Source organism: Piliocolobus tephrosceles, chromosome Y (genome assembly GCF_002776525.5).
Source record: "Piliocolobus tephrosceles isolate RC106 chromosome Y, ASM277652v3, whole genome shotgun sequence".
Taxonomy (NCBI): Eukaryota; Metazoa; Chordata; class Mammalia; order Primates; family Cercopithecidae; genus Piliocolobus; species Piliocolobus tephrosceles.
In genome coordinates this window covers 10,692,400-10,708,298 of record NC_045456.1, presented here as the reverse complement: position 1 = coordinate 10,708,298, position 15,899 = coordinate 10,692,400, and the positions used below count along the sequence as shown (strand labels likewise).

The window sequence follows — 15,899 nt, the reverse complement described above, 5'->3', positions numbered from 1 at the left end:
GAGGAAAGTAGTCACCTCAACTAACAGAGGGTTATCTATCAAACACCTACTGGGTGCCAGGCTAGTTGAAGACCCTTTGGGCCCATAAACACTGCAGTAGGGTGTGGTGGAAGGGCATCTCCAACTCTCTGAGACACAATTAGATCCTGCCATGCTTGGCAAGCAGGTTGAGCCATCAGACCCTGTTTGTTTGCTTGCTTGCTTGCTTGCTTTCTTCTCTCTCTTTCTTTCTTCTCTCTCTTTTCTTTCCTTCCTTCCTTCCTTCCGTCCTTCCTTCCTTCCTTCCTTCCTTCCTTCTCCCTCCCTCCCTCCCTCCCTCCCTCCCTCCCTCTCTCTCTCTCTCTCTCTCTCTTTCTTTCTTTCTTTCTTTCTTTCTTTCTTTCTTTCTTTCTTTCTTTCTTTCTTTCTTTCTTTCTTTTCTTCTTTCTTTCTTTCCTTCTTTCAACAGGGTCCTGCTCTGTCACCCAGGCTGGAGTGCAGTGGTGCCAAGGCTACAGCTCACTGCAGCCTTGACCTCACGTGCTCAAGCCATCCTTCCATCTCAGCCTCCCAAGTAGCTGGGACTACAGGCATGTACTAAAATGCCCAGCTAATTTTTGTACTTTTTGTAGAGACAGGGTTTTTCCATGTTGCCCAGGCTGGTCTTAAACTCCTGGGCTCAAGTGATCCTCCTGCCTTAGCCTCCCAAAGTGCTGGGATTACAGGTGTGAACAACCTTGCCCAACCTCCTCCCCCATTGTTTTTTAATCTCGTTTGTAGAGGTCATCAACAACCCCATTCACTAGTGTTTAACAAGAAAAGATCCTCTTGGGGTGGGGCGGGGAGTGGGAAGTTATTGTGAATCTCCTCTGTGAGAAACAAATGCCATTTTCTGAATGATTTTTGCCATGTTTTATTTTTAAAAAATTTTCTCCTTTGGAAGCAGGGTGCACTGTGTATACTGTCATGTTGCTCAGATGACAGGTAAGTTACCTGTGAGTAGGCATAAGTGCTGACATTGTTTCTGGGTCCTTCAATACCACACAGAATCTCCCTTGGGGTTGTGCATGGTGAGGAGAGTAATTCACCCTCATCAAGGCTATGATTCATCCCGCCATAACTGAGTTAAGGCTTTTGTGAAGACAGCTGAAATATCCACACCATGCAGGGAACCGAGACACATTAAACAACACATCTCAAAAAATACTAGTTTTGCAGTGGAGAAACCTGGGTGGTAACTGGGTGGTAACATTAATCAATTGATCCAAGTTAACATCCCAATAACAGAACATACTAACTTCATGGGCCCCCTGCTGTGAGACACCAAGAAGCTCACAGTGTCCCTCAAGTAGCATTCCTGCCAAAAAGGCAAGCCCAAACCTACTCCTGAGGAAACATCAGTCAAACCTAAATCAAGGGAAATTCCACAAAATGAACGGCCAGTCTTCTTCAAAAATAGTGTCATGGAATACACAGACAGGCTGAGAAAGTTCTAAATTAAAAGACACTAGTGGGGCACGTCAATTACATGCCACGCATGATCCTGGATTGGAACATGGACTGGAAAAAACTGTTATAAGAATGTTATTGGGCTAAAAGACAAAATTTGAATAAGGTCTGCAGATCAGATAATAGTCTTGTAGCAGTGTGACATTTCCTGGTACTGACAATTGTACTGTGGCTATGTTGGAGAATGACCTTATTCTTAGAAAATGCATACCTAGTATTTGTGGGTAAAAAGGTGTCATATTCACAACTTATTCTCACATGGTCTAGAAAAAAATGAGTAAGTAGATAGATAGAAAGAAAGATAGGTAGATAGATAGATAGATAGATAGATAGATAGATAGATAGATATTGATAAAGCAAGTATGGCCAATTATTAACAACTGGTGAATCTGGGTTAAGGGTATACCAGAGTTCTTTACTGTCTTTTTGCAGCTTTTCTGTAAGTTTGAAATTATTCTAAAGTGAAAAATTTTTTAAATTCTAGTAACTGCAACCATGGTGCATGTTACAAACTAAATAGTAAATAAGTCCTAATTAATAAAGGAAGCGAAACATTAACGTTGCAGAAATGTAAAACCAAAAACAAATGACAAAACACTCTCCCTCTGCTGGCAGTTTTAGCATTCTTGTACACAGAATGATCATTTATTTTGTTTTGTTTTGTTTTGTTTTTCAAGTTTCTCTTAGTACAAAATTTAAATCTCTTTCATTTAACATGCCTGCACAAAGTACCCAGTAGGTGCCAAGCAATGACTCACAGCAAAGCCAATTCCCAATGACTCTTGTCCTCATTGGAAGTGAAGGCCATAATCTATATGTATGTATCCTCTCTGCCTTCAGTAGAGAAGGCAGGAATACTGGGAGGAAGGAAGAAAGTAAAAAAATATTTATTAAAATGCCTCCTGACATGTCCACTTGGACTCTACTAGGCAAATCAAATGTCCTACATCCCATCCCAGCTCCCGATCATCTATCTTAAAACCTGAGCACACCACGCCTCCCCATCCCCTGCCCAGTTAAGTCTCTCCACTTCAGTGGATGGCCACTCCATCCTTCCAGTTGCTCAGACCAAAATCTTTGCATCAGCCTGGACTCCTCGCTTTCTCTCCCCCTCCACACCCTGTTGATCAGCAAATCCTATTGGCTCTACCTTCAAAATACATCCAGCATCTGTCCACTCATCACCACTCCACTGTCCCATCCTGGTCTGTCCTCCACCTGAATTGTTGCAATGGCCTGTAAAGCAGCCTCCCTGCTCCTAGTCTAGTCTCAACCCAGCAGCCAGAGCGGCCATGGTCCCTTTCAAACCTGAATCAGGTCATGGGACTTCTGACGGCAAACTGCCAGTGGCCTCCTAACTCATGCAAAAAAGGAGGGTCAAAGTTCTTAAAATGGCCTGGGAAGTTCCTCATGTTTGGCACCACCCATCCCACACTCCCATAAGGTGATTTGACTTATTTGGCCTCATGTTGTACAACTCCAGGGAACACTGCTGCTCTCCTGCTTCAGCCATGCTGGCTTTCGTGTGTGGTCATGGTCCCTGTTCAGGGCCTTGGAGTTGGCTGTGACCTCTCCCTGGAGCACCTCCCCCAGGCATCTGCATGGCTCACTTCCTCTTTCCCTTGAAGTCTTGCCTCTGATGGCTTACCTGGACCCACCCTTCCTACACACTCCCTGTTCATTTCCCTTACCCTACTCTCACTTTCCATGGTCATCTTCTAGTATACTATGCATACTACTTATTTTTAAAAATATGTATTCTGTCTTTCTGGCCCACTAGAAAGTAAACTCCTTAAGGGCAGAAGTTTTGTTTATTGAGACATCCTTGGCTCCTACAACAATGCCTGCCACAGAGTAGTAACTCAATAAAAATTGGTTGAACAAATAAAGACTATTGCAAAAATTAAGCATGGGAGATCAATGTAGTTGCATATTAAAATGATTTCTATAAAAATAAGCATGATCAGTCAAGATCTTTTTTTGTTTTTTAGTTTTTTTGAGACGGAGCTTCGCTCTTGTCTCCCAGACTAGAGTGCAATGGTACAATCTCGGCTCACTGCAACCTCTGCCTCCCAGGTTCAAGCGATTCTCTCCTCCCTCAGCCTCCCAGTAGCTGGGATTACAGGCGCCTGCCACCTCGCCCAGCTACTTTTTGTATTTTTAGTAGTGACAGGGTTTTGCCATATTGGCCAGGCTGGTCTCGAACTCCTGGCCTGAGGTGATCCACCGCCTTGGCCTCCCAAAGTGCTGGGATTACAGGTGTGAGCCACTGCGCCCGGCCCAGTCGAGATCTTTTAACAAAATTTTTAAATTGTGTCTTTCAACAAAAGTGTTTATTCTGGGTTTTGGAGTTTGCATTCAAATCTCAGTTTAGCTTTGTGATTCCTGAGCTTCAGTTTCCTTCCAGCAAAACCAAAAATAGAAGGACTTGGCTTGAAGAGTTTTAGCTGAGGATTAAATTAGATGATACACCTGGCACTGGTTTAATAAAGGAGAGTACAAGCTTTTTCTCATTTTGTCCTTCTGTAAATCTATCCAGAGTTAAGCCAAACTTCATAGTTAAATTCTCCACTAGTCTGCAGTTAAAAGGTCTCCAGGGTCACTCACTCTTCCAACCAACTGGCTAAAAATTTAGGGATTCCCGTGACCACCCTCAGGCTCAATAATTTGCTAGAACAATTCACAGAACTCAGGGAAGTGCTATACTTACAGTTTTATTACGGTGAAAGGATACAGAGCAGAACCAGCCCAAAGGAGAAATGCACAGGGCGACGTCTGTCAGAGTTCCAAGTGCAATGCTTCTGTCATCCTTAAGGATCTGTTATCCTCCCAGCCTGAAAGTGTGACAATACTCAAGGAGTAATGTCAGTCAAGGAGGCTCACTTGAGCTTTGGTATACTGAGATTTTTTTTGAGGCCTAAGGAGGCCTCATACAGACATGATTGATGGAATCACTGGTCACATGGTTCATTCGCCAGCTCCCCTTTTCCCCTCCAAAGGTTGGGCTTATATCTCATGGCTCAAAGCCCCAACCCTCTAATCACATATTTGATCTTTCTGGCCTGGCCAGCCCTTATTCTGAATCATCTCATTAGCATAAACTGTCCAGTGTGAGCTACCTCATTATCATAAACAATCAGGTCTGGTCCAAGGGGTCCACCATGAATAACAAAGACACTCCAATCACTCAGGAAATTCTTAGGGTTTAGAAGCTACATCTCGGGAACTAAAGATAATGGCCAGCCAAATTCTTCATTACACAAAACCAAACACAGTGGTCTAGCTAAAAAGTAAGGCATGTTTGCAAACATAACCACAGAGTACAAAATATAAAATTCAGACATTAAAATACCTCCTCCTGGACACAAACTAAAATTGTGTCCCTGTCTTTGTATATATAGAAAAAATAGAAAATTTTAAGTGCAAATGTATGCTCATTCTTTGTGCCAAGGACCTTAAGTAGTAAAAACAAAAACAAAAAAAAGACTAGGAAGCCATTTTCATGAATGAGTAAATTTAGGTCTTTGGAAGCCACGTGTGTAATTTCAAATCTGAGAAACGGATGCTTGTATGATGAAAACTAACAATATACACCACCATCACCACCACTGCCACTACCAAAACAAAATCAGGTCTATTATTATTTGGTTAGCACTGGGAACAATTCCAGTATTGGTGAACCATCCTATATTTAGGTGAAATACACACTCTGAGATGACTGAGTTTCATATATGACTGAATCTGAATTTGGCTCCTTCTCATCTTAGATATACAATCTTCCTCCTAAAGTATGGATTCTATGAAATCTAGCACCTAAAATTATGCCTAAAGGATTATGAGCCCACAGTTGAATACAAGAAGTTTTGGTTTATGGTCTTGACTCTGCAAACCAACTGAATACCCTTGAACAGGTGGCTTAACTTCTCTGTGCTGAATTCCATCCTCTGCAAAATACTGATACCAATATCTAGTCCCTTTATCTGCATACAAGTACTTTAAGGATAAAATGACACAAAAGGTGAGAGAATATTTTGATGAAGTTCACAAACACTAGATAAATGAGTTGCATTACATAAGGAATTACTAAACACCAAAATGTAAGGTGACACCTATAAGCTAGTCTTTTTTTTCCCCCCTAGCTGTTGTCCAATTTGTTGCTTTCTCTGAGCTGGTGTCCAAACCCTTTCAGGTAAGCTGTTAGTATAGATGGTGAGATTTAGATCAAGCAGAGAATATTCAGAGGTAAATGGTAAATTAAATTTCAAAAGCAGAGTTAGTTATTGGTTTATCACATTCATTGGTAGCCACGCCATCACTTCCATTTTTTTCTCAAAAACGCTGTTGGTGACTTTCTCTAGTTTAAGAAACCGTTCCTTTAGTTTGGGGTCCACGGACATCCAAGAGATTTTTGGAGAGAATTTAGGGAACTTAGAAGGAAAAAAACCCATCTTTTTTTTCTTTAACCTCTAACTGAATGTTAGCAGTTTCTTCAAATACTCATGTAGTCAAGAAACCTCTGAAATCTTAGCAGTTTCTGTGCTTGTATCAACAAAAGAAATTACAGATTTTTTATCTGTTAACGTTGTGTAGATATCAATCACTGATCACTATTCTGAATTTATACTGCTAGACTGTGTTCTTTAACATATAAGGAAGCACATATATTACCACATCGCAATTATTAAAAACTTTTGGTAACTGTATGTAAATATAATTGTCATTTTGTGATCCCAGGTTTTTTATTTTAAGCATTGACATAATTCTGAGAAAGGATCTATGAGGGGGCGGGGTGGTCCCCAACCCCCTGCTGTGCAGTTAGGAACCAGGCCACACAGCAGGAAGTGAGAGGCCAGTGATCGAGCATTACCGCATGACCTCCTGAGCTATGCCTCCTGTGAGATCAGGGTGGCATTAGATTTTCATAGGATCGCCAACCCTATTTCAAACTGCACATATGAGGGATCTAGGCTGTGCGCTCCTTATGAGAAGCTAATGCCTAATGATCTCAGGTGGAACAGTTTCATCCTGAAACCAGCACCCTCCCGACCTTGTCCATGGAAAGATTGTCTTCCACGAAACCGGTCTCTGGTGCCAAAAAGGTTAGGGACCACTGATCTATGGGACTATTGGGTCAGTTTCAATTCTCCTTCATTAACCTTGGTACGTGCAAGTCAATTATGAGGCACAAGTAAGCTGAAAGTTGCAGCCATCCCTCAGACAGGAAAAAATAACCCGGCAGAAAGGAAGAGAACAGAACTGGTGTGTGCGCCTCACAGAGGCCTAGAAAACGGTGGTGGCTGCTCCAAAACACCAGCTCCAAGGGCACCAAGGCTCAGATCGAAGCATTGCAGGTGTCAAAGAGGGCAGAGTGTCCTGTGTACACACTCAGACTGATCCGCCAGCAAAAGGAAGGGGTTAAAGAGGAGGAGCATGGAAAACTTCCAGGACAGCTGACAAACTTAGCTGCAAAGTCAGGATAAAACAGTCCAGGAACCCCAATAAGAAACTGCTGGAGGTGATGTTGGAGACTTCCTCTCTCTCATAAAGGTCTCTCATAAAGGTCTGCTGTGCACAAGTGTGGCCCGGCCCTGGGTCAACAAGAATGTCCCTCAACTGGAGAGAAAATTGAGGGAGGGATGAAGAATTCCAATTCTGGCATTGGTGCCCCCAGCCCTACTGGTGCCAGCAGTCCGAGAACCTTGGTCTGGTATCCACACCTCCTCCCAGGTGTGCTGGGAATGGATAAGGGAACTAAGATGCTGTGGCCCTTAAGCTCTGCCAGTCAAATCAACCTATGATTAAGTTTTATAGTATTGTTAAGAAGCCCATTGTTTTGCTGTTTAAAATTTGTTTTCCTCTAGTTTCCTAATAAAAAGTTATTTTTTTTTTCTAAATTGCTACCACTTTCTCAACTCAAGAAGAACAGGGAGTTTCCACACCTGAGAAGTATTAGTGGGCATGACCTGAGAGGGCATTATAGGCACAGAAAGAGCCACGTGTGTAAGGGTCTAGGAAAAGACAGCAGCACTGGAGGTACTCAGAGAATGAGAATCTAAAAAGGGCAGGACTGGCTTCAGAACTTGGGGGACACAGTACAAAATGGAAATGTGGGTTAAGAATTTCAAAATGGCAGCAGCAGTACATTAAGCCAAGCACCAGGGACTTCTAAGCGTGAGGCCCAGTGCAGCTACAGAGCTGTGCACCTGTGAAGCCAGTCCTGGAGAGGCCAAATCGTCAGGGTCAGCCAAGTAAGTTGATCTTGGCCTAAGTGGGTTTTCCCCTCAGATTTGAGCCAGTGCTCCATTACCTACACTCCATTTTCCTCACTATAAAGCTATTAACCACCTTCTGCTGATTATCTGGGAACTATATTTTATATAAAACTGTGGCACCCACAGAATAAAACACATTAAAATATACAAACACTTGTTATTTGCTAAGGCTAATTCTGCTTCACAATGGAATCAAAGGTTTGTCATTTTTAACACAGAAAGCCATTGGGAGTGTGTAATGCCTCCCCTTTCAATATGCTATTGAACCTACTAATTTTTTTTAGCCATTGTAATATGAATGACGTCTTAGAAAAATATTGAAGTAAGGCTGGGTGTGGTAGCTCACGCCTGTAATCCCAGCACTTTGGGTGTCTGAGGCGGGTGGATCATGAGGTCAGGAGATCAAGACCATCCTGGCCAACATGGTGAAACCCTGTCTCTACTAAAATACAAAAAATTAGCCAGGAGTGGTGGTGGGCACCTGTAATCCCAGCTACTCAGGAGGCTGAGGCAAGGGAATCGCTTGAACCCGGGAAGTGGAGGTTGCAGTAAGCCGAGATTGTGCCACTGCACTCCAGCCTGGTGACAGAGCAAGACTCCATCTCAAAAAAAAAAAAAAAAAAGAAAGAAAAACATTGAAGTAGTGAAAAGCTGAGGAAAACTACCAACGGTTCAGGATACAAATTATCTTTATTGCCAGTGCCTTGGCCATGCAGCAGGAGGAAAAAGAGCAGATTGAATTTCTGTAATGAAATAATTTGAAAATTGGGGCAGGGAAAATTTCACTGTATATAACATTATTACGATATCTGTGTTTAAATGTCTTCATGATGTAGGCTGGGTGCAGTGGCTCGCGCCTGTAATCCCAGCACTTTGGGAGGCCGAGGTGGAAGGATTGCTTGAGCCCAGGAACTTGAGACCAGCCTGGGCAACATAGAGAGAACATGTTTCTTAAAAAAAAAAAAAGAAAAAGAAAAAGAGAAAAAACATCTACATGATGAAAAAGCTAGACAGTTGATTGAGACAGAATATAACTTCACCCTTATCTGGCATATGGAACAAAGTCTTTAAAAGGCCTTAGGATTCTAGAGAAGAGTAGTGTTTAAATGAGGCGGCTTCTGAGCCAGCCAGTCAGAGTTCAAATCCTATCTTTGGCTTGCATTGTGTTTTCTTGGGGAAGTTATTTAATCCCTCTAGGATTCCCTCATCTGCAAAATGAGGAAAATAACGGTGCCACTGTCATAAGATTGTGTGAGGATTCAAGAAATACTACATGGAAAGCTCCCCAGTATATGGAAAGCGCTCAGAAAGCACTTGCTGTTATTACTGCTATGGTTACAGCCATGATTGTTACTATCATTATTGTACAACCTGGCCCCTGCCTGGCTCCCAGCGTTATTTCCTGTCACTTTCTCTCATTTTACGCAAGTGCCTGCCAAGCTAAGCTACTCATTGCCCCCTGCGTTAACTCGAAGATTCTTTGCTTCTGTATTGTTCCCTGGCTGTGTGGAGGCTGAGTAACCACTTGGAGGGGATGTTGTAGAGGAAAATTCAAGCCACAGAAGGGAAACTGGGTTGAATGAGATCCCCTTTTACATTTCTTTTGGCTGTAAAGTTTCCATTGGATCAATAAAGCAAACAGAACAATTAGCAGCACAGCACTCTGCACTGAGCACAGGCGAGGGTGTTCTTTCACTCCTCTTTGCTTTCCTGCTACCCCCTGCTCGCCCTTGTCTTTGCACCATGTGGGGCCCTTCTGGGTGGGAGTCCTGGAGAAAGATACTTCAACTAAAGAAAAGGCAGAGATAGGCCTCAGTGGAAAGTCTTGGTAGACAGACCTGGGCTTTTGATTAAGAGCAAATTGCTTAATTCTCGGAGCCTCAATTTCTTTAGTAGTAAAATGGGGATATTACTACTCACTCCATAGGGTGAGAACGAAATCAGATATTGTTTAAAAGGGCTTATAACTGAAGGTACAAGATATAGCTAGTCTACTAAATATCCTTTCTCTTTTCCTTTTCCTGTTATTCACGGGGGTACTTAGGCTGGGTCTTTAAGGGGATTTAGATTCCAATCAGTGGAAGGAGGGCTCCGCTGTGAGGGAGACGAGATGGAGACTGCAGGGGCCACAGGGGAACGTGGGGTGCAGGCAGGTGGGGCAGATGATAGGAGGCCCTGAAACTCAGACAAAGGGATCTGGGCTTGAGAAAGCAAGAGTTGGGAGCTCAGCTTTGTTCCTGTTCTTCCGTTCCTCCCTCCTCTTCCTTCTCTTCTTCTGGTAAGTTCTTGGCACAAAATTAAATAGGTTCAAACTAATATAACTCATTTTCATGAATTCAGACTTCTAGCCAACTTCTCCACGGTTAGAAATAGCTACGACTCTATCGCAGGACCGCCCTGGAAAGCAAAATAAAACTGCATCCCCTGACACCTTTTCCGGGTTCCACCGGGCACAAGGTTGGAGGGGAACCGCCTTTCAATGTAGGCAATGTTGGCACATTTTTCATGGGGCGCTGTGGCCCGTGAAATGAGGAAGACAGGACAGGGGCAAAGTGGACTCTACTTATCTTTCACTGGAGAGCCCCAAGGCCAGAGTGCACCATACAACCTGGAGTCACCCAAGGCATTTTTTTTGGGGGGGGGGGGGGGGGGGGGGGGTCTCACTGGGAACAACATCTGCACCTGTTGTAGGCAGTTCTTTTGCCCCTGTATGCTTCTGTCTTTTTAATTGGTATCGAAAACTTCTACCTCAATGGTAGTTGTGCCCGGCACATACTAACAGACATATAAATGTAACTGCCTGGGGCAGGAATGACCCTGGAACATTCTGACATCTAGAGTATTAAGACTAAATGGATTTAATTATCTGGGGAGAAGAAAGCGAGGCAATTAGAGTCACAGGTTCAACACCTGAGTTCAAGTACCTCCCTCATGTAAGAAAATAAATTCATGGAAGGCTGAGGCAGAGAATGGCTTGAATCTGGGAGGTGGAGGTTGCAGTGAGCGGAGATCGCACCACTGCACTCCAGCCTGGGTGACAGAGGGAGACTCTGTCTCAAAAAAAGAAAAGAAAAGAAAATCAATTCAGTGCAGTGGGAGAACTGTTATTGAGCAACCACTATCCACCAGACACTGGAAAGCACAACAGCCTAGCGCCTCACACTCTTCCTGGTGATACTCGGGTACAGACTAAGAGGATGCAGGGAGGACTTTTGTATGCTCCTGGCATATACAACAGAGTGGCTACCAGCTGATGTAACCCAATGATGGCTTTCTAAGCCTCAGTTTCCCCATCTGGAAACTTCTTATGGAAAGGCGGTGGGGAAGAAAGGAAAAAACAAATGTAAAACTTCTGTTACAATGCCTGACTCTTAGAAAGTATCAACTGACAGGAGTCGTCATTTTGTACTTGCTATAGAACTACCAAAAGATCTTCTATCAACATTTTGTAAGCGAAAATAATAATATATATATATATATTATATAGAAATAATATACAATAATATATAAATGTCTGTATAGGAGAAATACCAAGACACCTAAAAATTTTAATTCTAAACACTAAGACAATTATTTTATTATTTTTCCTCAACCTTCCATCCTAAATAATATGAATAATAACAATAGAAAGAGCTTACTAATTGTCACACACTGTCTGAAGCATTTAATCCTCCCAACAACCCTGGGAGGGCCATGTTGCAATGAACCCATTTTACAGATGAGAAAACTCCAGCAGAGAAAGATTCATTCACATGGCCAGCCATGCAACTTTTAAGAATATTCCTTTGGTTTGCATTTCCTTGTATCTGCACCACCCTTCCCTTTCCTGTCTCTCTCTGTCTCCTGACCCGTTTGCAGGTCAATCCCAATCATGGGAACTCTTTTCCTTTAAGCAGTCATCTGTTTCTCTTCCTCGCTGTTCCCACCTGCCCTCTATCAGCGTCTCAGCACAGTGGAAGGCTGCTTGCTACTGCACTGGAAAACTTCTCCAGACATTTCCAAGTTTGCATTCGTCCATCTCCTTTGGAGAATTGCTTCAGTGAGGCCTAACTCTTTCTGAGGAAAGGCCTTTGGGAGAAGAAGCCAGGAGAAGGTAGTGGCACTCCTTTGTCATCAGGAGACATTGGGAGGAAAGAAATGATTTTCGACAGCAGCTGGGTGAGGGGAAATGGAATCACAGAACCTGCGGAAACGGTGTCGGTACAACAGCAGCTGCCAGCTAAAGGCACTCTGCAATATCTTTTCTGTGTTTCAACGATAAAGTGGACTCCCAACATGGAACAGGGGCGGGGGGACTGATACCAGACAGGTGACATTCGGTGCATGCACGAACAGGTCCAGTGCCCCATTCGGAGGCCAGGAAGGCAGCCACCCAGCAGAGCATTAACTAGGGAACCAGACGGTCACCTGCCCCTGCTCACCCCCACCTCCTTCCTCCGCAGGAAAAAGGAAGTCAAGTAGATGAAGAAACGGGGAAGTCCGAGCTGCTGGCAGTGGCATTCAAGGGTCTATATATAAGGTTGACTCTAATCCCCAGTGAGACAAAAGCCTGTGCCATAAAAATGATTAGCAAGGGGTTTCTAGAAACATTTCCCCAGGCCACGGAAAAGGAGAAGGAATATTTTGCACACTGCCTTGTTTCTTAGAAATAATCACAGCTAGGCCTCTTTATAACCGGCGAGTCTTTTTCCTTTCACACGCCATTTGCAGGCGCGTGGCATGGTATTTGTAACTAATTTTCAGTAGCAAGTGGGTCACTGGTATTCACAGAGTCAGGTGCCATTTTGAAAACTGCTTCCCTCTACCCGAATCTCTTATATTTCCAGATGCAGATGCACTTCAGAGATGTTCTAGTGGTGGAAACGCTCCCTTGAAAATATAATTTGATTTTTGAATTTCACCTTAAGACGTTAGAGATAATGTAACTGTCGTCTTTGGAATTCAACGCAGGCCTCCTTAGCCATCACTTTTATAATTTATGAAAATAAGGAAGAGGAAGATAAAGAACTTCCTCATTGCCAGGCAGTAAAGGAATCAATGGCAGAGCTTGAGCTTGACTTATTCTGCTAAGAGGGAGGTGTTTTACCCTATAAACTCCAGACAAATTACCCTACACCCAGCAAATATTACTGTTGAGTGCTCACAAAAATTACGCTGATGAAACAATATGGATGTTACAGTGATGAAACTTTCTCTTTTAAAATCACTTAAGGGTGCTTTACGTCCCACCCAAGGCAAGAGGAACGCCAGCGAGGAAGACAAAGAGGCCCGGGGTGGGGCGCATGCCCTCCACTGGTCTGAAAGCTGAGTCACAGGAATCGTACCCCTGCAGCCGGCCAGGCTCTCCAGCGAGAGACCCCGCGCCCTTGTGTGGAGATGTCCACAGTAGACAAAGGCAGTTTCGCAATAAAAGAACGCCTGTCACCCTAGGTGCCACCCCGACCCTTAGTTATTATGCACTGGTCCCCAAGAGCAATTTTTGCGCTGCTGTTGCAAAAACTCATCGTAATGAAATAAACGTAAAAGGGGAAAATGTGTTATGAAGGAAGTGTTGGAACGTGCTTTGCTCATTTATTTTTTTCGCCATGTTGTGGTTAGGGTGCACTAGTGGACCGCGGGTGGGGGTGGGGCTCCCCAAAAGCCTGGCAGGTCCCCGGATGCCGTTCCGAGACGCGGCGCGAAGGAGTTAAGCGGGCCGGCGGGTGACATCACCTCATTTACATAGGAGCGCCCATAAAGCGGCGCCCGCCGCACCCCGCCCGACAACTCGGTGGTGGCCACTGCGCAGACCAGACTTCGCTCGTTTTCGTGCGCCTCGCTCCGGTGAGCCCCAGGGCCCCTGCCTCCTTCCTCCTCCTGCCTTCCTGCCTCAGTCCCCTTCCCACGGTGCTCGCCCTTTCATCATCCGCTTCCCTGTGAAGGCATTTCCTAAAGCCGAGCCGGAGTGGTTCTCCCGGGGAAAGCTGCTTTGGGGGAGCTGGGGGGATGCGAAACACCCTAGATGCTGGGTAATGGGGTGGGAAAATCGATGATTTAAGAACAAAACCGAAAAACTGGCGTTTTGCCGTGCTGCTCGGAGGGGACCTTAAAAATTTCTTAGTGTTTACCCGCAAACGTATTGTGCGTTGCCTGGGAGGCTGAGATGGGGGAGAACAGACAGGTCCTTTGTTCTGAGGTTCATCTCCCGAGCCCCGCGCCTCCTCCCAGCCTCGGACGGCTGCGCGGGCTGCATCTGTGCAGCCTGGCGGCGGTGGGGCTGTGCTATGACATTTTCACAGTCCTTCTTGCAGAGACATGTGTGCCAGGGATGCCGAATTGCCGGGAGAGCAGGCAAGACCGGCTTCGGGGCGCGCGGCAGTCGCTTTGTGTGCGGGGCTGCTTTGTGGCGCGGGCGAGGAAGCGGGTAGGGCGGTGGTCGGAAGCTCCAGCGGCGGCCGCCGCCTTTGTGAGAGGACGAGAAAGCCAGATCCGGCCCGCATCCTTTGCGGAGAGTCCGCGGCTAGAAAAAGGAAACGCTTTTGCTACCTGGGTTCCATTTTAAGAATTCTTGCCGATTTTTCCCACTTGAATTCGGAAGTGGCTTTCCTATTTCCTTGTCCTAGCCAGCCTTTAATTTTAAACGCTGTAATGAACAATTCGCATTGGTCAATTTCCTTTATTCTGCAAGCTTCGGCTTTGAGAGGCATCCGCCCTCTTTGGCCCCCAGCGTTTTGAAATAGGGGGAGGAGGGGCGCGGGGGGTGTCGCCCCTTTTTCTGTAGAAAGAGGAAGCTCGTGAGTGTGGAACGGCAGCGGAAGGAGGGCGAGAAGGGTTTTCAGGCTGCGGGTCGCAGGGCAGAAGCGCAGTTCGCAGCCCAGAGACACTGGGGTGGGTGGCTCTTCCTCACGCTCGCTCTTGGCTTGTTCCCCGCAGCTTTTCCTCCGCAACCATGTCTGACAAACCCGATATGGCTGAGATCGAGAAATTCGATAAGTCGAAACTGAAGAAGACAGAGACGCAAGAGAAAAATCCACTGCCTTCCAAAGAAAGTAAGCTCCGACCCACCCCCATCTTTAGAAAGGCTGGGTGGGAGCGGCCGGCGGGAGGGCGGGAGGCTGGGAGGGGCCGCGGGAAGAATTCGGGAGGGGGGAGTGCGGGGGAAGAGCCGACAGCTGATGAATGTGGCTTGCAAAGGTTAATTAAAAATGGTTTTGCAGCCAACAAACACAGGGCTTTAGTAATTTAGTTATGGAATATTTAATATGCCATATTAATATAAAAACACATTTGTCCGTTAAAATGTACTTCTATTTAGTATATTCAATATACATATTTTATTCCATTATGGAATACCTTGCAGAATGTTTGATTTGAAAAGATGCTTTAAATGAAAGCCCTTTATAGTAGTCTGTACTGAATCCCTTAATCATCTCCCTCCATTTTTTTTTTTTTTTTCTGGTCACAGCGATTGAACAGGAGAAGCAAGCAGGCGAATCGTAATGAGGCGTGCGCCGCCAATATGCACTGTACATTCCACAAGCATTGCCTTCTTATTTTACTTCTTTTAGCTGTTTAACTTTGTAAGATGCAAAGAGGTTGGATCAAGTTTAAATGACTGTGCTGCCCCTTTCACATCAAAGAACTACTGACAACGAAGGCCGCGCCTGCCTCTCCTATCTGTCTTATCTGGCTGGCAGGGAAGGAAAGAACTTGCATGTTGGTGAAGGAAGAAGTGGGGTGGAAGAAGTGGGGGTGGGACGACAGTGAAATCTAGAGTAAAACCAAGCTGGCCCAAGGTGTCCTGCAGGCTGTAATGCAGTTTAATCAGAGTGCCATTTTTTTTTTTTGTTCAAATGATTTTAATTATCGGAATGCACAATTTTTTTAATATGCAAATAAAAAGTTTAAAAACTTAGCTGGTGTGTCTGTTTGGTCTCTGGAAGGATCGCGGAAGAAACCTTTGCAAAGAGGCCTACCTCTTGGTCCACAGGGGAGGGACAAGCATCTGGTGACTGGATAAATTACCTTATGGCATAGAAATGGGTTTCACCCAGGTATGCAAAATACCTTGTCTATTATACTAGGTGATCATTTTCTCAGGCTGATTGAATTCCTAGTATGAGTTGTATGAGAACTTTAATAAAAATATATTTGCAGTTC

At 44.7% G+C, this 15,899-nt stretch overlaps 1 protein-coding gene across 1 annotated transcript; it reads left to right on the top strand.

Moving 5' to 3' along the window:
• Positions 1-13,466: 13,466 nt before the first annotated feature.
• TMSB4X (thymosin beta 4 X-linked) lies at positions 13,467-15,654 on the top strand. Its single transcript, XM_023199036.1, has 3 exons — positions 13,467-13,583; positions 14,673-14,788; positions 15,205-15,654. Exons 2-3 carry the CDS (start codon positions 14,689-14,691, stop codon positions 15,237-15,239), a joined length of 135 nt encoding a protein of 44 aa, XP_023054804.1. The 5' UTR covers positions 13,467-13,583; positions 14,673-14,688; the 3' UTR covers positions 15,240-15,654.
• Positions 15,655-15,899: the final 245 nt, after the last annotated feature.

Excerpts from the sequence above, each read along its gene's own strand:
- TMSB4X (XM_023199036.1), top strand. The coding sequence starts at position 14,689 with ATGTCTGACAAACCCGATATGGCTGAGATCGAGAAATTCGATAAGTCG. Across the intron at positions 14,789-15,204 it reads TCCACTGCCTTCCAAAGAAA|CGATTGAACAGGAGAAGCAA; the intron begins GTAAGCTCCGAC and ends TTCTGGTCACAG.